The sequence below is a fragment of the Mauremys mutica genome, chromosome 2 (genome assembly GCF_020497125.1).
Source record: "Mauremys mutica isolate MM-2020 ecotype Southern chromosome 2, ASM2049712v1, whole genome shotgun sequence".
Classification (NCBI taxonomy): domain Eukaryota; kingdom Metazoa; phylum Chordata; order Testudines; family Geoemydidae; genus Mauremys; species Mauremys mutica.
Window position 1 is genome coordinate 165,625,186 of NC_059073.1, and position 23,978 is coordinate 165,649,163.

The window sequence follows — 23,978 nt, forward strand, 5'->3', positions numbered from 1 at the left end:
AATAATGCATGCCAGATAATAATGCATGCCAGATAATAATGCATGCCAGATAATAATGAGATCAGATACAGGACGTTATCCAAGATGAACTTCTCTGTGAGGAGACAGGAAGAACTTTCATTCTGTCCGCTGTAGTCACAAACATTTGGGTGGACTGGTAAAATGGTTTGAGCCCGTCTATGTACAATGGTAGTGCTCATCTAATGTCCAATGTGTGTAGCCGTTGCTCATCCTTATTTGCATGTGGTTCTAGGTAAAAACCAGATACATAAATTGACTGCAGCCTTTGGACTTCCTTCAGGAGCCCAGAGACAGCAACCAGGAGCTCCCACACATGGCCACTACTGAAGCCACGGACTTAGCAGCTGAGGCAGCCGCATCCAGAGCAGCTTGAAATGAGGCCCTTGCATTGCTTTCCCCTCATCCACTAGTGAGGAGAACTCCTGCCTAGCATCTTCTGGCAGCATGTCTTTAAATTTCAGCATGGACTCCCATACATTAAAGTCATACCTACCTAAAAGTGCATGCTGCTTTGCAACCCAGTAGAATAAACTTTCTTACTGAACAGGTCTAACTTTTTTGAGTCTTTTAATTTTGGGGTTGCATCCTGATGCCCCTGCCTTTCCCTCTCATTGGCAACAGATACTACAAGGGACTCTGGATGGGATGGAAGTAAAGGACACATAACTTTGTGTGGGCACATAATACTTGCGCTCAGCCCTTTCAGAAGAGGGCGGAAGGCATGCAGGTGTCTGCCACAGCCACTTTATTGGGTTCATAATGGCGAAATTGAGAGGCAGGGCCACTCTGGAAGGACCTGCAGTGGCTAAAATATCAACCATGTGGTGAAAGTATTTGTTTATTTCCTCTACCTGAGAATGCACATTTATTCTAAGCATGTGAGTAGTCCCACTGACTTTTACAGGACTACTCTGGTGCTTAAAATTAAGAACTTGTGTAAGTCTTTACAGGATTTGGGCCTTTTTGACTAAATGACTGGCAAGTGACAGACATTCAGCTATGTATGTAGGCTACTATTTGTGCAGTCCTCTTTGTTAATACATATAAACAAAACCTTATAATCAAGAATCAGAACTAATCAAAACACTGCATCCCTCTAACAGCCTCAAACTTGCAATACCACTGGCACAATGTGTGTGACCACTGCAATGGTAAAGCTCGAAATCAAGAAAATGGTTTCACATAAGCAGTGCCTCACACTGGTACTACTTCCTCTGTTGTGCTCGGAAGTATATTTTGTCTTCTACCAGCTTTGTAAGTGGTGTGTGCACTAACAATGATATTTACACTAGTGAACTGTAAATACCTTTAAATAAACAATTTCTGATTAATATGTAAATTCTATGTAAATAGATGTGAAGGTTGTGCATCACTGCTACAGATGACCAAACATTTAAATCTGAGCTCATTTTAACAGTTCTTCCCCAATACAATTAATAATAATAACATTAATAATTTCTCTTTAAAGCTCTTGAGTACAATAAAAATACCCTTTAAAAATAAGAGCAAATGTGAGCATAGACATTTCAAAGTTAAGCCAATGCCTTTATAGGCATGGGAAAAAATTCATCATGAAGAGCAATTGTTTACTTTAGGGAAGAGATAACAGCAGGGTGTATGATAAATATATACAAAACAAGGATTGGGAAAGAGAAGGTAGGTAGAGCACTTATTTGTACTTGTTCATAATATGGGAACAAAGGGAACAATTTCCAGCGAAACTGAAAGGCTGCACATTAAAAATTAATAAAAGAAAATACTTTTTTCACACAATTCAAAATTGGAATGTGAAACTCTTTGCTACAGAATCTCTTCAAGGCCAAAAATTTGCAGCATTGAAAAAAGAACTGGCGTTTGGAAGGGCTATACATCCTCATGCTTCAGGGTACAAGCCAATCTCTAACTAAAGAGGGTTAGGAAGAAACTTTCCAAACTGGGCAAGTTATTGTAATACTGTCTACTCTTACACATTCCTCTGAAGCACTTGATACTATTCACTGTCAGAGACAAGTTATTGGGCTAGAGAGGCCAATGGTCTGATCTAGTATGGTATTTTCTAAAAGGAAAAAATTCTAAATTGTGGATGCAATGTGCAGGACACTTCAGAACCACTATATTTTCAAGAGATGGCTCTGTATGTAGACTTGATCAATGATCTGAGGTGTTGAACTGCAGTGCTCTGGAACAATGTGATCAACGGGCCATTAACTTATTATGATGAACCTAAAGTGAAAATCAAGTATAAATCTCCTACCTTATAATGTATTAACTGAGTCCCAAACAGATCTAGATAGTCACACAACCCTTAACGTCTTTAAATGAATTATTCTCCGAAGAGCATAAGTATTTTTCATGTTCTCTTTCCCATTAAAAGAAAAGAAAACGTGCAAGAACTGTTAAAGACTGACAGTCATTTCACATCTTAATCCCTTTGCAAGGATGACAACCATGTAAAACCAGAACAGATTGAGAGGGCAAACAGGTACCATTTAAGTAAGATGAGTGCACAGTGTTATAACAGCCAGATGTCCTTAATTTCAACCAAGCAGAACCCAAGAGCATTACTATGACAAAAAATATTGGTGTTTCCACTTTAAATCCTCAAGAGGTTTAAAGCATTCCCCTTAAATATTTGTCCAAGAATGAAATTTGGCATGCCAAGACTCAACAAGGTTAGGAAATTAATTATTTATTTTTGCATATTTTAAAATGAAATCAATTGGCAATTTTAAGTTATATGAACACACATACATGCGTGCACACACACACACACACACACACAACCAGGAGGACAAATGCTGCCCTCAGTTGTGTGTACATGTTTCCTGTTGACATAAATGCATGCAAGTTATCTGAGAGCAGAATATGGCCCTGAACATTTGTTTTAAATTGCGTTACAGGGCCTTATTAAAGGAAAAACTAGCTTTGCGGCTGCCACCTCACACACTTTCTCAGGACCTTCTGTAAGGGGCTCCAAAACATGCATCTCTGGAGATCAGGGATGGCAGAACCTATCTTGCCAAACAACTGTAAATGTTTGCTTTTTTCATACTGGTCAACAAGAAGAAGAAGAACCCACTATGATTATAATATAGGTAGATAAATCCTGTCTTCTCAAAATACTGAAAATTAATGGGAAAATGGTTTCCTTCTGTAAAAGCACAAAGGCCAAATACAAGAATCTGTGCTGTCCTGAGCATTTCAGGCAGCACTTTTCAGTGGCAGAGCATTTGTAGCTGGTGGGTCAGATTTCAAATCTGTAATGGCAATGGCAAAAGGGTGTAACTTGAGCTCATACACATAGCTTGGTTGCGGTGAGGGATGCTGGGATTCTGCAGTGCAGAAGAGAAAAAATTAGACACATGCACTGGGAGAGGAAGACAGCTGTGAATGATGGCCCAGCTGCTTTCCAGTTTCTCTTTTCCATTGACTTACCATATCAGGCACACAATTATGGTGCACAATAAATAACAATAATGGTGGTAATAGGAATGGTTATAATAATTCACACCTATAATATAATAACCTACTTTGCAGATGCCAATAAGCTGCTTACTGACAGCCAAACCCACAAGGCACAAATAGAAATAGTGCCCCCACTTCTTGCAGCTGCTCAGGTCAGCAAGAAATCTCACAGGTCACACAGATCTAATCCAGGATCCCCCTTCAGGGGAAACATATTTTCACTATATATTAGAAAATATGTGATAAATATATTGTGAGCATTGAAAATAAATATTAGATATTATTAAAGTGGCACCATTTCTGGTTACTGCCTAAACTAACTGGAACTCTTTAGGGCTGCTCCTTTAAAAGAAAAGCCCCAGAAAAGTATGTCTGTATTCCTCCCTTAAGAACATAAGAACGGCCGTACCGGGTCAGACCAAAGGTCCATCTAGCCCAGTATCTGTCTACCGACAGTGGCCAATGCCAGGTGCCCCTGAGGGAGTGAACCTAACAGGCAATGATCAAGTGATCTCTCTCCTTCCATCCATCTCCATCCTCTGACGAACAGAGGCTAGGGACACCATTTTTACCCATCCTGGCTAATAGCCATTTATGGACTTAGCCACCATGAATGTATCCAGTTCCCTTTTAAACATTGTTATAGTCCTAGCCTTCACAACCTCCTCAGGTAAGGAGTTCCACAAGTTGACTTGCTCCCTTAGCTGGATGAACAAGCAAAGGCTCCAGTGGAGCAGGCCTTCCAATATCATTTGATTCTAATATGCCAGGACCCTGACTCCTGTTTTCAGAACTGAGCTGTCCCATTAAGAACAGTGCCCCATCAACATACATTTCTGCTCTGTCCAAAGCACTGCAGCCTGCCGTGTAGCTCTGCTATTTCTTATTTCCTTCTTTTTGCTTTGCTCTTTACCACTCACTGGCACGTCTTTGCTGTCATCATATTTTTCCTGATGTCATTAATAGACTAATAAAAATGGTATTATATTAGGTTTGTGCATAAGAGCTAATCTGGGCTAAAAAGTAATAACAATACTCAGTTGTAATCTAGCAGCTTTATCTAAGAATCTCAAAGCACTTTATAAAGGTTGAATTAAGTCTTGGACCATGGCTAGGAGGTAGCATTATTATCTGTATTATACAAAGAAGCAAACTGAATCACACAGAGACTGAGTTCCCCAAGAGCACACTTCAATTCAGCACTAGACTCAGAAAAAAAATGCAGAGTTTTAGGGCTAGATTAACAAGGGACTTTAGGCACTGCATTGTATGGGGAGAACTAGGCACCCAAGAAAGAGAGTCCTAGATGCCAGCAATCTGAGTGGGAAGCCCCTTAAGTGAGCCAGGAGTGAAATGCAGAGGAGAGGGGTGCGGCTTATGACCCAGAGCCTCACAGATACTTAGGCACTTCACTGCCACACATCTGAGTCTTAGGCACCTAACTGACAGGCTGGAAGGAGGTGCCGATCTCTTATTGGGATTCTCAATAAGCTGTGAACCCTCTCCGGGAGATAGGCACCTACGCCCCATCAGCCCTTTCTTGCAAAACACCAGAGAGAGACCGACAGTGAGAGACAGAGACCCATGCCACTATAGCCAACAGTCCAGTGGTTGAGTATTCCCCTGGGATGTTGGAGACTGGCATGAGAGTGACCTACTCAAAATGCCCCACAGACCAGTGGTTAGGGTACTCCCAGGGAAAGTGGGAGACCGAGGTTCAAGTCCCTGCTCCAAATCAGGCAGAGCAGGGATTCAAAACAGGTCTCCTTTGTTCCAGGTGACCACAATGAGCTAGTGGTTATTCTGATGCACGGCAGCCAGTCAGCCCAAAATTCCCACCATGTTTTCCCCCAGCTGCTTTTTGTGCAGATCAGGCTACTCTGTTTTTTGTGCAGGTTAGGCTATGTCTACCATATCAGTCCGCACAGGTGAGAAAGGCAGGGGAGCGCATTGTTTGAGAATCCTGCTGGGGTCTAGTTCCGAGCTAGGGCTCTGAGCAGCTTGCTAGCTATAAGGTGGCCTCAGGTCTAGGCATCTTTGTGCATTCCTGCCTGTGGGGATTCAGGCACCTACAGGAGTAGGCAGCAACTAAGAAGTGGTTTAGTGTATGTTAATTGTGTCTACATGTTGGACATAGACACCTAAAGAGGAAAGTGCGTATGTCCTTTGTGAATCTAGCCCCTGGTTCCCTTTTTCCTTGCTCTGACTCCAATCCCCATTCCTTCCATGTTTTACTTTATAATGAGATACAGTTACGAGGTATGACTCCACTTATCTTCCCCTCGTAAACATATTATTTGTTTTCAAATAACAGCCTTATCTCTGTTTTGGAGCTTGAAGCCAACCATGCAGATGTATATGGAGAGCTGAGGATTAAGTACAAGAGAACCTTTACAGATTTAAATTAACAAAACATACTCCATTAATTCAGTGACAGCTAGAAACTTGGGTCTAACTTCATACATTAAATCTTTAAATGGCTATTAATGCAGCTGATAAGCATTGGTGTTCCTGCAAGATTCTTGTTCTTCTCCATGAACTGTCTTGTCTCTGATAGAATTCACCCATCTCTGGATACTGTAAAAGGGCACCCTCAACTTAAAAAGCTACAGTTTTGTCAATTGCTTTTACCAACTATAGTACAAGTAATGCTGCATAAGATTACTATACATGAAAGAGGTTAGAGGAAAAAAATCTAATATTTCAGTTTATTTACTTTGGGCACTTGATAGCATTATGTGTATAGTCACTTTCACTAATTCCTCTGTTAAATCAGTACAACTGTTTTCCCTCTTGCTTGTGTCAATCTTTCACACCAGGGGAAAAGTTTGAAAGAGTGATTGTAAAAAGCACAACTGACAGGTGGAAAGGGGGCATGGGAAAGATGAAGTATCTGAAGCTAGTTAGCTCATTTTTTAAAAAAACCTGACTAGATTTCAAGTAATAGTGTCATTTAAATAATCTGATTATGAGTTTTATCTCCAGATTGCATATAAAAATATTTCTAAAAGGCAAAATATTTGTTTAGCAAATGCATTAGATTGTATCCAAGATCAAGTATTTTCAAATAACATACTCAGATAACATACCTATCATCCTTGTAAGGGCTTCTCCCTTCAGTCTCTCAACATTCATATGATATAAACTGAACATTTCTATGCAATCAGCATATACTCCAGAGCGTGAAATCCTGGCTCCTCTGAACTGAATGGGAGATTTGCCATTGATTTCAATGGAGCCATGACTTCACCCACTGTATTTTTTTCATGAAGTATCTATAAATATTTCCAGTGGAGCATGCTTCAAGCAAGGTTTGTTTACCAAGTCGTGTTGTTTCTCTCCTTAGTTAGGGTTATATTAAAGTGTTCATTTAAATAGGGAAAATAAATGAAAATGATTCTCCAGTTCTACTTCTTTCTTCCCTGTGAACATATGCACAAGTTGTACACAGTTAATCACCAATTAAGCGGGAGAATTTTTGTGGCAGACCCCTGTTATCATAATGATGCACTGTTCTGAAGCCTTGTGTAACAGAGGTTAATACTATGTAAAATATCCATCAGTTATTGTTTTATGATACTGAATCTGTTTAGTTTAGTAGGAATGAAACTGTAGGTTTTTGAAATCCTAGGAATCAGGTTTCTCTTACAAAACATTAAAAAATACTGTGCTACCAAAGGACCTCTCCTAATAACTAGAGAGGCATATTGAGCAATATATATCACATGCATTTAGACCCAGACTTTCCAGGTCAGCTCATGGTAATGGCCAGACTCTAACCTCAGATGCATTGTCAGCATTACTATTTATTTAAGAAATTTGCTATTGGGCATGTAACCAAGTACATGTTTTTAAAACCTCCTCATACACGAATATAGGATCTTATCTCACGTATAGTGATGGTGAACTGTATTGTGTACTAGTTTCCCTGTCTTGACAGCAACCTCACAAAACTCTTGGGATGGTGTCTATTCAAAGAACACATATTTTCTTCAGAAGCATAACCAAACTTAATTTTCAAACAATCTTGTTTTCAGTTTACTTCACATATCAAGTCCTTTTTCATTTATAGGTGCTCCTTGATTTTTGTAAGGAAGATTGATATCACCTGTTTTATATGCATCTCATTGCTCTGCTTATTCTAAAAATATTTTTATGGTATTCTTTAGTTAAGACTTGGAGTTCTAGCTTAGAATCCTCTAATTTTCTCATATCTGAACTAACTTATACATGGACTGATTGCTCCTCTCGTACTAGGGTCCTCAATTATCTCATTTTTACTGAGACCCCAAATACAACCACTTATTCTCCATCAATCCCAGAATCCTCTCTTTTCTTCCTGCTTCAGTTGAGTCTCTGACTGGGTAGAAAGTGCAGAGCACCAATACACTCCGACTGATACAAATGTACCAGTCGGAAATAATCCTATGATTGGTTTCAAAATGGAAGAAGCCATTGGCAAATAAAGACTAAAGAATACGTTTAAAGAATCAGAAGAGCTTAATTTTGATTTAATACGTCTGTGAGATGACACAGGATGAATGGCAAAAACACATATTAAGTAATTAATGTGGAATTATACCATAATTATATAAATAATGTCCACTTAGATTTGTGTTAAATATTAAGAGCCAAATTCAACTGTCATACGCCATTGTAAAGCTACAACCATGTCCTGGCTCTCAAAGGAGTTATTCTGTATCTACCCCAGCATGACTGAAAGAAGTATTTTGCCCTAAAACAATAAATATTTGTTAAACATTCTCTTAGCATTTAACAAAATATCATGTTAACATGCTGTTCAGATGCAATATTGAAATGATCTTTTATGCAATTTACAGAGAAGAAATTTGCCAACATCTTGCATTAGGTATGAGAAATACTCAAATTCTACACATTAACAGATGGGCTAATAAGTAGATAGTAACATTAACAGTTCATATGGCAACAGTATTTTAATATCAAATTTCTGTTTATAGTCTTCTGTCACGATATTTAAATTACAATAAATATTACATTTGTTATTAAATACAGATTGTTTAATATTTAAAAATCACACAAAAATTCCATTACAACATAAAAGTATTTACCAGGTAAACTAAAAATAAAATCCCAGCCCTCATCCGTGCAAAAGCAAAGCACTCTGCACCTTAGAAAATAAAGCAAATCAGTCTATTTATAATGCAAACCTGTCAGAGAATCTGCCCCCAATTGACATCAATGTATGCAAAGATTGTCATCACATGGACATTTTCTGTTTTTCAGATAATTCAAGAAGCTGAAAGTAAATTAACCTAGGGGAATAAAGCCCTCGGAGACCTGGACCTCCATGCTTTACTCAGGGAAAATCCCCACGTAAACTAATGGGAGCTTTGGTACAAACAGCAGGAATAGGTCCTTATTAAACTGGCATTTTTCAAAGGTCACAGGATCTGGAAAAGACTATGATCTGTGCTATGATCTGGCTTCTTATATATAAGAAACTGTATAGATCACTGAATTAATATTTTCAGATTACTTACCAAAAGCTGTCCAGCAAAACAGATAAAAAGAATGAAGGAAAGCAAGAGAAATGCCACCCCAAAGGAAATTCCAAGGATAGATGTTCTATAAGACAATAAGAAAAAAAGTTTATTAGACATTACGCAAATGATGTACACAAATCTACAGTGCAGCCTTTCTTTTTTCAGAATGTTGGTAAAGACAGTTAGAAAATAATATCCCAGGCATTAATCCTGCCTAATATGCAATTTTCCAACATCAATGACCCATGGAAACAAATCCAATATTTTACCAGAAGGCTAATAAGCACTACTTCTTAGTAAGGGGCTATTTTTTGTGTGCTAAATTACGATTTTATATATCCAACCATATCAGCAAGATTGCATTTAAAAAAAACATTTTAAAAATATGGTAGCTATGTTCCCACCCTGCCACCATTCTCTTCCTCCTCAACAAAGGCTGAACCATCTTCTGTTTGCATTTTCCAAAAAATGTTGCCTTGGGCAGAGTCCAAGCCTGGAAAATTTCTGCCCATTAACAGCTTCAGAAAATTATGAATGACTGAAAACAGTGACGTATAACATTATAGCACTTTATAAAGCTGTTGATGGTGATTTCTGCATTGCTAAATGTTATTGAAGCAAAGGCAATTGATTTCTCCTCTCCTGCCGACATAATATAAGATATTAAACACCAGTTGTCTTTACAAATTCTTAAATGGGAGCAGACATTTATAGTATGTTTTCCTACAGCAACTCTGCATTAGAGGAGAATTTTATTGCTAACCTACTGCTGTTTAACTATTTTAGAGTCTATTTAAATCCAAAATTAACAGTAGTAACAATATAGGTGTCATAGAAAGGAAACAAAGTGAAAAACAGTCAATGGGAGCAAATAAATAAATAATAACAAAAAATTTAAAAAGTATCTTACCCATCAAAAATAACAACAATGAAAAACAATCAACTCTGATAACAAGTCTCTAATCTACCCTTTGCTGGTGGTACCAAAAGGAAAAACCTAATGCAAATATTGTCCATATATGCCCATTAAACACAGAAGAGGAGAAGCAGAAACCATATGGCATTATATTCCCTCCCCTAAGATACTGAAAGTCCTTCCATGTGAGCACCAAGGCCAGCCACGATGAACCGGGCCAGGTGCAGAGGGGAGGGCAATCACGCCATGAGGTATTACATTATGGTCACATGGCAGATTTTCCCAGAAAAATACATTAGAGTTAATTGTACTTAAGGAAGTATTGACTCTTGCTCTGTGCTTTGGGACTGGGAATGAGGAGATGCAGGTGCAGTCATGGCTATCCTACCAATGGCAAAACAGGAGTTAGCTTTACTCCTGGGGTATGGGAGGAGGGGAAGAGCAGCAGCACTCAAGGCCTAGTTCTTAGCACTTATCTGCAGTTTTACCTACAGATCTTGAGACATCTGCAGAGTTTAAAAGTTACTCTCCTTGGCTTCTCTGTGCATCAGCAAACCTATTTCTTTGCCAAACATGATACATGGGCAACACCCGGATGGAGCTTTCAAAATAAGCTTTCTACTCCTGGAGATTTTTCTGTTTTATGCCATACTATTGCCATTAAAATAATTTTTTCATGGGTCAGTCAATAGTCCATAGCTAGGGCTCCTAGGTGCTAAAGTAATACAATAATAAAAATAAATAAATAAAAATAATACACATTTTATAAAAGACGGTTACTCACCGTTTTAACTGTTGTTCTTCGAGATGTGTTGCTCATATCCATTCCATGTAGGTGTGCGCGCGCCGTGTGCACGTTCGTCGGAAGACTTTTACCCTAGCAACTCAGTGGGTCGGCTGGGCGCCCCCTGGAGTGGCGCCACCATGGCCCCGGATATATACACCAGCCGACCCACCCACTCCTCACTTCCTTCTTGCCTGCTACTCCGACAGTGGGGAAGGAGGGAGGGTGTGGAATGGATATGAGCAACACATCTCGAAGAACAACAGTTACAACGGTGAGTAACCGTCTTTTCTTCTTCGAGTGATTGCTCATATCCATTCCATGTAGGTGATTCCCAAGCCTTACCTAGGCGGTGGGGTCGGAGTGAGACGTGGCGGAATGTAAAACTGCTGAGCCGAAGGCCGCATCGTCTCTAGACTGCTGCACCAGCGCGTAGTGCGAAGCAAACGTATGGACCGATGACCAGGTTGCTGCACGGCAGATCTCCTGGACTGGTACATGAACCAGGAAGGTGGCTGAAGAAGCTTGAGCCCTCGTAGAATGGGCAGTGAGATGGCCCGCTGGGACATGGGCCAAGTCATAGCATGTGTGGATGCATGCTGTTAGCCATGAGGAAATCCTTTGAGTGGAGATGGGAAGTCCTTTCATACGGTCCACTACGGCCACAAAGAGCTGGGGGGACTTACGAAAGGGCCTTGTGCGGTCAATATAAAACGCAAGCGCCCTATGGACATCCAGGGAGTGTAATCGCTGCTCCCGTGGAGATGAATGAGGTTTTGGGAAGAAGACCGGGAGGAAGATGTCCTGGCTGGTGTGGAAGGCCGAGACCACCTTAGGGAGAAAAGCGGGATGCGGCCGCAATTGAACCTTGTCCTTGTGAAAGACAGTGTAAGGAGGGTCTACAGTGAGAGCTCGGAGCTCGGAGACTCTCCTAGCCAAAGTAATGGCCACCAGGAAAACCGTCTTCCATGACAGGTATAGGAGAGAACAGGTTGCCAGCGGCTCAAAGGGCGGACACATGAGCCTGTTGAGTACTAGGTTCAGGTCCCAGGTAGGGGCAGGGTGACGGATCTGAGGGTAGAGACGGTCCAGCCCTTTACGGAACCTAGCGACCATCGGATGAGAGAACACCGAGTGTCCACCCTCGCCAGGATGGAAAGCGGATATGGCCGCTAAGTGGACCTTCAGGGAAGATATGGCAAGGCCCAGCTGTTTAAGGTGCCATAGGTAGTCCAGGATGACTGGAACAGGGACCTCCGTGGGCCCAAGAGCCCGTGACGCACACCAGACCGAGAAACGCTTCCACTTGGCCAAGTATGTGGACCGGGTGGAAGGCTTACTGCTGCTATGCAGGATGTGCTGCACAGGGGCAGAGCAGTGTAGCTCTGAGGTGTCTAGCCACGCAGGAGCCACGCCGTGAGGTGGAGAGCCGGGAGGTCCGGATGGTGGAGACTGCCGTGCTCCTGAGTTATAAGGTCCAGGCAGAGGGGGAGGGTGATCGGTGGGGACACCGAGAGGCTGAGCAGTGTGGTGTACCAGGGTTGCCTGGGCCACGCCGGAGCAATCAGGATCAGATGAGCCCTGTCCTGTCGGAGCTTCAGCAGAACCTTGTGGACTAGTGGAAACGGGGGAAACGCATAGCACAGCTGGTGTGACCAGTGAATGAGAAAAGCGTCCGAGATTGACCCTGGCGATTGGCCCCTGAGCGAGCAGAACGTTTGGCACTTCCTGTTCGCACGCGTCGCGAAGAGGTCCACCTGGGGAAAGCCCCACTTGCGGAAAATCGCGTGGATAATGTCCGGTCTTATGGACCACTCGTGGCACAGGAAGGATCTGCTCAACCGATCCGCGAGAGTGTTCCGAACTCCCGGGAGAAAGGATCATAGAATCATAGAATCATAGAACTTAAGATCAGAAGGGACCATTATGATCATCTAGTCTGACCTCCCGCAAGATGCAGGCCACAAAAGCTGACCCACCCACTCCTGAAATAATTCTCTCCCTTGACTCAGCTGTTGAAGTCCCCAAATCCTGATTTAAAGACTTCAAGTAGCAGATAATACTCCAGCAAGCGACCCCTGCCCCATGCTGCGGAGGAAGGCAAAAAACCTCCAGGGCCACTGCCAATCTACCCTGGAGGAAAATTCCTTCCTGACCCCAAATATGGCGATCAGCTGAACCCCAAGTATGCGGGCAAGACTCTCCAGCCAGACACTCAGGAAAAAGACTTTCAATATCCCAACATTGACCCTCGGTACTAATTACCAGTGGTCGCACGTTATTGACCTATTGACTAAATCACGTTATCCTATCAAACCATTCCCTCCATAAACTTATCAAGCTTAATCTTAAAGCCAGAGAGGTCCTTTGCCCCCACTGTTTCCCTCGGTAGGCTGTTCCAGAATTTCACTCCCCTGATGGTTAGAAACCTTCGTCTAATTTCAAGCCTAAACTTCCTGACTGCCAATTTATATCCATTTGTTCTCGTGTCCACATTAGTACTGAGCTGAAATAATTCCTCTCCCTCCCTGGTATTTATCCCTCTGATATATTTAAAGAGAGCAATCATATCTCCTCTCAACCGTCTTTTGGTTAAGGAAAACAAACCGAGCTCCTCAAGTCTCCTTTCATACGACAGGCTTTCCATTCCTCGGATCATTCTAGTGGCCCTTCTTTGTACCCGTTCCAGTTTGAATTCATCCTTCTTAAACATGGGAGACCAAAACTGCACACAGTACTCCAAATGAGGTCTCACCAACGCCTTGTATAACGGGACTAGCACCTCCTTATCTCTACTAGAAATACCTCGCCTAATGCATCCCAAGACCGCATTAGCTTTTTTAACGGCCACATCACATTGCCGACTCATAGTCATCCTGCGATCAACCAGGACTCCGAGGTCCTTCTCCTCTTCCGTTACTTCCAACTGGTGCGTCCCCAGCTTATAACTAAAATTCCTGTTAGTCATCCCTAAATGCATAACCTTACACTTCTCACTATTGAATTTCATCCTATTACTAATACTCCAGTTTACAAGGTCATCCAAATCTCCCTGGAGGATATCCCAATCCTTCTCCGAATTGGCAATACCTCCCAACTTCGTGTCATCCGCAAACTTTATCAGCCCACTCCTACTTTTGGTTCCAAGGTCAGTGATAAATAGATTGAATAAGATCGGACCCAAAACCGAACCTTGAGGAACTCCACTTGTAACCTCCCTCCAACCAAACAGATCACCTTTCAATACGACCCGCTGCAGTCTCCCCTTTAACCAGTTCCTTATCCACCTCTGGATTTTCATTTCGATCCCCATCTTTTCCAATTTAACCAGTAATTCTTCATGCGGTACCGTATCAAACGCCTTACTGAAATCAAGATATATTAGATCACCGCATTTCCCTTGTCTAAAAAATCTGTTACTTTCTCAAAGAAGGAGATCAGGTTGGTTTGGCATGATCTACCTTTCGTAAAACCATGTTGTAATTTGTCCCAATTGCCATTGACCTCAAGGTCCGTAACTACTCTCTCCTTTAATATTTTTTCCATGACTTTATATACTACAGATGTTAAACTAACAGGCCTGTAGTTACCCGGGTCACTTTTTTTCCCCTTCTTGAAAATAGGAACTATGTTAGCTAATCTCCAGTCAAACGGTACAACCCCTGAGTTTAGAGATTCGTTAAAAATTATCGCTAACGGGCTTGCAATTTCACTCGCCAATTCCTTTAATATTCTAGGATGAAGATTATCCAGGCCACCTGATTTACTACCGTTAAGCTGTTCAAGTTTGGCTTCTACCTCGGATACTGTAATTTCCAACCCCGCACCTTCATTCCCACCAGTCACTCTGCTACTATTCCTAAGCCCTTCATTAGCCTCATTAAAGACCGAGGCAAAATATTCGTTTAGATATTGTGCCATGCCTAGCTTATCCTTAATCTCCACTCCAGGTCAATCGTATGTGCTATGCAGAAGTCCCATAACTCGATGGCTTCTCGGCAAAGAGGGGAGGAGCGGGTCCCACCCTGTTTGTTTATGTAGTACATGGCCGTTGTGTTGTCCATAAAGACGGAGACACAACAGCCGGACAGAAGCCTGAGGAATGCCTGGCATGCTAGGTGGACCGCTCTGAGCTCCCGCACGTTTATGTGGAGGGAGAGCTCCTCTGATGACCACAGGCCCTGGGTGCGCAGGTGGCCTAGGTGGGCTCCCCAGCCGAGGGAAGACGCATCTGCCGTCAGAGACAGCGTGGGCTGAGGCGGATGAAAGGGCAACCCTGCACACACCATGGAGAGGTTTTGCCACCAGTTGAGGGAGTGAAGCGCACTCGGCGGTACGGTGACCAAGGTGTCCATCGAGTCTCTGGCCAGACGGTACACCGAGTGGAGCCACGTCTGAAAGGGGCAGAGTCGGAGCCGGGCGTATTTGGTGACGTACATACACGCCGCCATGTGGCCCAGCAAAGCAAGGCAAGTGCGGACCAAGGTCATGGGGAAGGCCTGAAGGCTGCGGATGACGACTGTCAATGCGAGGAACCTTGGCTGAGGAAGACAGGCCTTGGCCAGAGTGGAATCCAAGGTCGCTCCTATAAAGTCCAGCCTCTGAATGGGAACCAGGGTGGATTTGTCTACGTTGAGCATCAGGCCGAGGCTCGTGAACAGGTCCTTTGCCACACGGACATGCTCCCCAACTTGTTCCCGGGAGGCCCCCTTCAGGAACCAGTCGTCCAAGTAGGGGAACACGTGGAGCCCTTGGGGACGGAGGTGGGCGGCCACCACTGCCATGCACTTCGTGAATACTCAAGGTGCTGTGGAGAGGCTGAAGGGAAGGACCGTGAACTGGAAATGGCGATGGCCCGCCACGAAATGGAGGTATTGTCTGTGTGGAGGAAATATGGCTATATGAAAGTAAGCGTCTTTCATGTCGAGGGCAGCATACCAGTCCCCGGGGTCCAAGGAAGGGATAATAGTCCCTAGGGACACAATCCGGAACTTTAACTTTATTAAGAATTTGTTCAGGCCGCGTAGGTCTAGGATCGGCCTGAGACCTCCTTTTGACTTCGGAATCAGGAAGTAACGGGAGTAAAATCCCCTGCCCCATTCTTTCTTTGGTACCTCCTCTATTGCTCCGATGCCGAGGAGCGTCTGGACCTCTTGTAAGAGGAATTGCTCGTGAGAGGGGTCCCTGAAGAGGGACTGGGAGGGAGGACGGTAAGGCGGGGTTGAAGCAAACTGGAGGTGGTACCCGTGCTTCACGGTGCGCAGGACCCAGACATCTGAGGTCAGGAGGGACTATGCAGGGAAAAAATAAGAGAGGCGGTTGGAGAATGGGGGGAAAGGATCCCGAACTGTGAATGGTATGCTGTCCCCGGGCGTGCTTTCAAAAGGACGGCTTCGGGTCCGGCTGCGGTTTAGAGGAGCTGCGATTTTGGTTAGATTGAGGGCCTGAATAGCGCCTGCAGTCTCCACGCCCTCGGCGTCTGCTGAAGTCTTGTCTCTGCCTAGGGACAGAGTACGGGCCGAAGTGCTGAGGGTGGTAAGTGCATCACTGGGTTACAGGGGTATGCATACTGAGGTTGCGCATAGTAACCCTATTGTCTTTTAAGCTCTGAAGCCTAGAGTCAGTCTTCTCTGAAAACAGGTCCTTGCCCTCGAAGGGCAAGTCCTGTATGGTGTACTGGAGCTCAGGCGGAAGGTTGGAAGCCTGCAGCCAGGAGATGCGTCTCATGGTAACACCGGCTGCCAAGGTCCGGGCTGCGGAGTCAGCCACGTCTAGGGAGGCCTGCAACGAGTTCCTAGCCACCTTCTTCCCTTCCTCCAGGAAGGCTTTGTACTCCTGGTGGGAATCTGGGGGAAGCAACTCCCGGAATTTCGCCATCTCCGCCCAGGTGTTATAGTCGTAGCAACTCAGCAGAGCATGCTGATTCGCTACGTGGAGCTGTAAGGCGCCCACCGAATACACCTTACGACCCAGGAGGTCCATCCTTCTGGCCTCCTTGGACTTTGGAGCGGGGGCCGGTTGTCCATGGCGCTCCTTGTCATTAATGGACTGGACGACCAGAGATGAGGGAGGAGGGTGCATGTAGAGGTACTCATACCCACAGGATGGCACCATGTATTTTTGCTCGACCCCCTTTGCCGTCGGTGGAATCGAAGCCGGCGATTGCCAAAGGGTATCTGCCTTGGCCTGGATAGTCTTAATAAACGGCAGAGCCACTCTAGTGGGCGCGTCCGCCGCCAGGATGCTGCAAACAGGGTCTTCGACCTCTGGGACCTCCGCCACCTGCAGGTTGATATTTAGGGTGATTCGCCTGAGGAGGTCCTGATGAGCAGCAAGGTCAACTGGGGGTGGGCTCGAGGACGATGAGCCTGCCACTGCCTCATCCGGTGAAGAGGAGGACGAGACACTGGGGGCGAGGACATCTGGTATCTGCTCCTCAAGCTGAGGCTCTTGCTCCAGTTGCACCAGTGAGGCAGCTGGAGGAGGTAACTGGGCGTCCGTGCCAGCTGGCGAAGGACGACTAATTGTGGCCTCAGGGGCTCGATGCTCCAATGAGGCGGCCCGCGACAGAACCAGGGGAGCACCTTGGGCCTGATGGTACGTCCACGGTGTCCAAAAGGGCCACTGCTGATTACCCTGCACTTCAGAATGTGCTTCCTGAAACAAGCCCTCCGGTACATCCGCTTCCTGGTCCTGGGAGTAGTAACTTCCCACCTGGGACAAAGCCGACGGATGCCTGGAAGGCCATGGTGGAGCAGATAGGCCTTGAGCTGACGTCCCCACCGATCTGGTGCTCTTCCGCACCGGGGAGCGGTGCCGCGAAGAACTCCGGTGCCGGGAATGAGACCGGGACCTACGACAGGCCCGGTGCCGGGAGGTCGACCTAGATCTGGAGTATCGGCGTCGGGAGCGGCTTCTGGTGGAGCGGTGCCGTGATCGGTGCTGGGACCTCGAGTGGTGCCGGGAGTAATACGACGGCGACCGGGATCGAGAACGGTGCCGCGAGTCCGACCGGCGCCGTGCCAAGGAGCGTTGCCGGGACTGCGAACGGCGTGAAGAGCAAGAACGGTGCCGGGACCTGGAACGCCGGCGGGACCGCAATCGGGACCAGTGCCGGTCAGGAGCGCTGGCGGAAGCAGGATGGATCAATGCTGACTTCCCAATGGATTGGATGACCTGCACCGGCGGTGCCGGGGGTGGCGGCAGTGCCGCATCCGACAGCGCGATCAGGTCCTTCACAACCTCACAGACCTCTGGCGTGGATGGCACGATCAACTCGACCACGGCGGGTGCCGGGGAGACAGGAGCCGGACTCGACGGGCCTTGGCGAACTGGAGTTGACGGCAACGGCTTAGCAGGCAGCACGGTGGCTGCAGGCACCGGGCGGTGCGACGGAGCCATGCCCTCATGCCGCACCTTGGGCGGTGCCGGGGCGGCAGGGGTCTTAGGTTTCTTTGCTTGAGGAGAGAGCGAGCGCCTCTGGCTTGACTTAGGCGCCGGTGACGTGCGGTGCCGAGACGGAGCAGGTGCACCGGTGCGGCCCGGTGCCGAAGAGGAACTCCTCGAGTCCGATGGAGGCGCACTCGGTGCCGAGGACGGAGGGGTTAGAGCCGCCTCCATGAAGAGCTGTTTAAGTCTAATGTCCCTCTCCTTCTTGGTGCGAGGCTTAAAGGACTTACAAATGGAGCACTTAGCCGATAAGTGCGACTCCCCGAGGCACTTTAAACAGGAGTCATGCGGATCTCCTGTAGGCATCGGGCGATGGCAAGCCGAGCACGGCTTGAATCCCGGGGAGCCGGGCATGAGCTTTGGTCCCGGTGCGGGGAGGGCCTAAGCCCTGAACCCGACTAAACTTACTGAACTCTAATTTAACAACGAAGAATTAACTATGCTATCTAAATTTAAACTAATTTGAGAACTATATACACAAGAACTATGAGAATGCTAGGGAGGTGTAGGTCAGCTAAGCTGCACTCCACTGTTCCAACGACCGACACGGGCGGTAAGAAGGAACTGAGGAGTGGGTGGGTCGGCTGGTGTATATATCCGGGGCCATGGTGGCGCTACTCCAGGGGGCGCCCAGCCGACCCACTGAGTTGCTAGGGTAAAAGTCTTCCGACGAACGTGCATGCGGCGCGCGCACACCTACATGGAATGGATATGAGCAATCACTCGAAGAAGAATATAAGCTGTCTTGCCAATTACTTAATGCACTTTTGAACTCTCAGCATTAATAAAAATTCAATTTGGTGAGAACAGCTGAATAAAAGTAAATCTGAGAGGTCATTCATAATGCCCTCAGCATGTATTCATCTTGAAATAATCAGGATTTTTTTAAGTTACCTGAAAATGCATGTTATTAATTATTATTATTATTAAATATTTGTGTTATAATAGCTGCCAGACTCTCCAATCAGGAGTGAGGCCACATTCCACTTAAGCAGTGCACGTGCACATGTGAAGACAGAGGTCCAGATCCTCATAGGTATTTACGCAACTAAATCTCAGTGAGATCAATGGGAGTCAGGCACCTAAATGCCTTTGAGGATCTGGGCTACCCTAAAAAGCTTAAAATATAAAAAGATAAGTGACACACAAAGGCTGGGAGGAGAGGGATTCAATCACATACATATAATTTTTACATATGTTAACACTTGCAATTGTTAAATAATAACAAACCTACAGAGTAAGTGCCAGCTCACTCCTTCTGCCTCTTGAGCAAGCATTCATTTGCTGACTTCTAGGAGTCACAACAGAACTGGGTATAGAGGAAAGATTTGATAGAGGAGAAGGTAGTGGCCTTATAGACCAGTTTTGGAGGGTATTCCATATGTACGGGCAGTGTGGAAGAAGGCATGAGGAGCTGACATACAGGCAGAATAGAAAGGCATTGCTGATAGTGTGAAGGAGGTGAGGGAGAGGAGGCGATTTAATAAGAGGCCAGAGTGGTCAAATAAGGGCAGACTTGTGAAAGGGGCTTCAAGATCTGGACAAGAAGCTTATACTTGATATGGGGAGGCAGTGGAGGTGTACAAAAAGTAGGGTGATGTGGTCTAAGTCAGTGGTTCTCAAAGCCGGTCTGCCGCTTTTTCAGGGAAAGCCCCTGGCGAGCTGGGTCGGTTTGTTTATCTGCCACATCCACGGGTTTGGCTGATCGTGGCTCCCACTGGCTGCAGTTCGCCACTCCAGGCCAATGGGGGCTGCAGGAAGGGCGGCCAGCATATCCCTCGGCCCGCGCCACTTCCTGCAGCCCTCGATCAGCCAAACCTGCGGACATGGCAGGTAAACAAAGCGGCCCGGCCCACCAGGAGCTTTCCCTGAACAAGCGGTAGACCAGCTTTGAGAACCACTGCACTAAGTAACAGCTGAAAAAAGACAATCTTAGTAGCTATGTTTTGTATGTGTTGAAGGGGAGCAATGTCGGTGTGAGAGTAGCAGAAGACAAGGAAGATTCAGTAGTCAAATGACAGATGATGAAAGCTGGGATGAGAAATGTGATTGTCTGGACAGAAAGAAAAGGAGAGATCTTAGAAATGTGGTAAAGGAAGAAGTGGAAAGTTTCAGACAGACTTGATGTATGGGCAAGAGAGAGGGAGTGGCCAAAGGTGACCTCTTAGGTTACTTACAGGCCTGACTGACAGGGATGATAGTGGTCATTTAAACAGTGAGGAGCCTTTAAAGGGTTTTTGAGGAAAGATCAGCATTATGTTTTAGTTCTAAACTTTCGTAGTTTCACTTTGCTCCTAAAGCTACCAGAATACAGCAGAAATGGGAAGCAAGCTACAGAAAAATGAAATACCAGCATTTTAAATACTGACTATGGGAAAATTGCATCAGCAATTTACTTTTGTCATTGACATGCTTTAAGTTTTCAGGAATGTCATGGAGTATCGTGTACAGCAGGGGTTCTCAAACTGAGGGTCAGGACCCTCAGGGGGTTGCGAGGTTATTATATGGGGGGGTCGCAAGCTGTCAGCCTGCACCCCAAACCCCGCTTTACATCCAGCATTTATAGTGGTGTTAAATATATTAAAAAGTATTTTTAATTTATAAGGGGGGGGGGTCACACTCAGAGGCATGCTATGTGAAAGGGGTCACCAGTACAAAAGTTTGAGAGCCACCAGTGTACAGGATGCTGCATGAAGCAGGATACCAGAGTATGTAGGTAAATAATTTTGATATGGCAATGTTTTTCTTGCGGCTTCCCACTGAAGTCAATGGGAGCTGCAGTGCCTGTCAAAATCAGGCCACTTATTTAATTGTTTAAATGTAGATTTAGGTACCTAAAGTGAGGCACTCCAAATTTGAAAATCTTGGTCCAGGTTTTTACAGTAAAGATATGCCTACTCTATTGTGTAAACTCTCCACATGTACTGTAGTAATTTATCAGATTCTTTTTATCTGCTTGGTTCAGACAAAGCATTTTGGCAAAAGGGTATTCAGAAGCCTTCAGGTCTATTAAGGATTTTACTATGCCTATTTGAATACCCTCATTTCCAGAAGTTCCATCCCCAAATGTTATCATTATTTACCTCACTGAGCTCCCTGATTGGCCAAGATTTATGATATCGCCTGTGGAAGGATTGATTTTTGAAGTGTGATGAAAAGATATAAGAACTCCCTAGTTTTCACAATACCTGTAAGTATGAGGAATTGATGATCTTGAGCATCCACATTATTAGCAGCCTCTTCTTATCCTTATGACTACATTGGGATAACTATATTTTGACCAATTCATCTTTTATGAGATTGTTTCAAATTGAAAATATATTAGTATTATATACAACTAATGTTAGCATTATTTTTATTGAAAATACTGATTCACTGTAAATGCAGATATATTAAAAGATGAAGCGGGGATGATTTTCCTTGTCCCCCACTTATATTACTGTAACAGAATATTATGTGTATTACTGAATATATCTTTAAGAATTCAGTATATGCTATGGTAATTCATGCATCTGTTTCTTCTTGGCAGGGAACTAATTTTCATGTTCATAATTGTTTGACTGCAAATTCTATTCTTCACCTAAAAGCAGTAAAGAAATAATTTAAAAAAAGATGGAGGTTATACATGACAACACTAAATTTAACTTTGTTTTTGTAATCTAACAGTAGCTACATCCTTGGGGATTTGGCTGATGCATTCACTGAGCCTTCCACAGATTCAATCACTGCAAATACTTTAATAATACAATTGCTTCATTGTTGAGAAAAATCCTTTGAATTTTAAAACTAATTTTCAGTCCTTTTTTTTTCTTTATTAGGTGCAGCAGAAACAGCTCATAGTGGTGTAGCTTTTCCCTCTTGTATTCTATTCAATTTTGAAAGCTTGCTTTCAGACAAAGGTGCTGCTTTTGTTCCTCATAAAATTCAGCCTTGCTCAGCTGGACACTGTTCTAATCCCACTCAGAACATGTTCCTAATAAAATCTCATGGAGAGAACTACATGAATCTTCATGTATGCATGACAGAAGATATGATGAATAATGCTGTTGTTGAACACAGATGCCTGTCAGAACAAAGCCCAGGGAAGAGATCTCTCAGATATAGCCAGGGACAAACCCAGTACAGGCACGACTGCAAACGCCTTTACTTATATTGATGAGCAGTCACCCAGGCAAGTAGTCTCATTGAATTCGATGGTGAGCAGTTACTCACAGGAGTAGCCCCAATATGAGTAAGTAGTTCACAATTTAGCATTCTACATTTCAAAAACCAATGGTGCCAACTTATAGTCAATCAACTATATGAAACCAGTATAAAGAAGGCAAGAAGGGTGTAATTTGGTGTTGGTTACAAGAGATGCCTCTGTGATCTGAACCAGTTGTAAGCAAGGGAGCATTACTGGAAGTCCTGCTTTGAGAAAATGCAGTGATCAAAGCCTTATGGTCATTTTAATGTAACTGTGTATCACAACTGCCCATTAATTTTTTTCCAAGATACACTGGGTAACCTGATTGAATTTAACTTTATGCTTTATACTATGCAGTTTATTATGTCAACAAGTAATTGATTTATTTACTCAATAAGAAAAACTATTAATAAACAGTGTCATCACAGGATAAAGAACTTCTGCCAATCACACTTCTGAAATATGAAATGTTATAATAATCTTCCAAATATCACATAAATAGTGACTCTTATTCACCACTGTATTACTCCAGTTGTATGTCACTGCAGTTGGTGTTACAGCAGCAAAACAGGAGTAATATAATACTAAATCAGGCCCTATGATCCAGTTCTAGGTCCAATAATCTCTCTCCATGTTCACTCAGACCATTTCCTTGATTTTTTAAAAACTTTTACTTTGCTGTTATGTGTATCTACACTCAACGAACATCATCCTGGAAAGCCTGGGAGAGCATTAGTACAGAATTGCAGGGGGAAAAAAGTTTTAATCTTCTGTTAAAATATAGTTTCTTGAACAGTCTTTGTCTTGTGCATAGAGGAATTATAATAGCACTGGAGTAAATTTATTGTACATGACTTTTGTGATTATCAGATACAACCCATTTGCAAATGCAAAGCTTTAGTGTTTAATTGTCTACAAAAGCTGCTAGTTGCCTTGCACACTCCTCCACCATTATCTTTTAATTATGGACAGGTGAAAACCCATAGCCTGCTTCACTTATAAATGTACAATTCATTAAAAGTTGTCTGACTTCATTTATTTATTTTATAGGATTAAGAAATACAGAATGTGAACCTTTTAAATATGCATTGACAGCAGGAAAAAATCCCTATGGAAGAAGGTATATTTCATTTTTATTAAGTAGAATTAATTCTAAGAGGATCATCATATATGCCACAATATTTATAAGCACAATGTTATTATTTGCAATTTGACTTGAATTTATCAAGAATACATTATGTTTTAAGCAAAACAGAAAAGTAATAATTGTCTTGTAATTAGTCATGTGTAGCTCTGGATTAGCTATTCAGTTTGAAAATGGCAAAAGTAGCAATTGCAGAATTGGCACAATTTTGCTTTCTCTATGTAACTCATTTTCATTAAAGACTTTCATTTTTGATAAGTTAAATAGCAGGGCAGTGGAAATGGAATAAAAGGACTTGATTCACTGTCATGGGCTCAAGAGAGTGACCCTCTCAATCTCTATGGGCAGGATCAGTATCACACTCATTAATTGCTAGACCCTCATTGGCAGAGGCTGCCAAGGAATTGCACCGAATCAGTTCATCTTAATTGCTCCCTAGCACAGTGTGAACTTTAAATGAAGAGTATACTTTGCCTTGCTCAAGGTAG

The 23,978-nt window shown here is 43.9% G+C and overlaps 1 protein-coding gene across 2 annotated transcripts in view; it reads right to left on the reverse strand.

The window, feature by feature from the left end:
* ADCY2 (adenylate cyclase 2) overlaps positions 1-23,978 on the reverse strand; it is a 435,859-nt gene that overhangs the window by 66,290 nt on the left and 345,591 nt on the right. For both annotated transcript variants that reach the window (XM_045005617.1, XM_045005618.1), the window contains one exon: positions 9,009-9,093. In XM_045005617.1, coding sequence (XP_044861552.1) covers positions 9,009-9,093 — 85 coding nt within the window. The remainder of the gene's footprint in view (positions 1-9,008; positions 9,094-23,978) is intronic.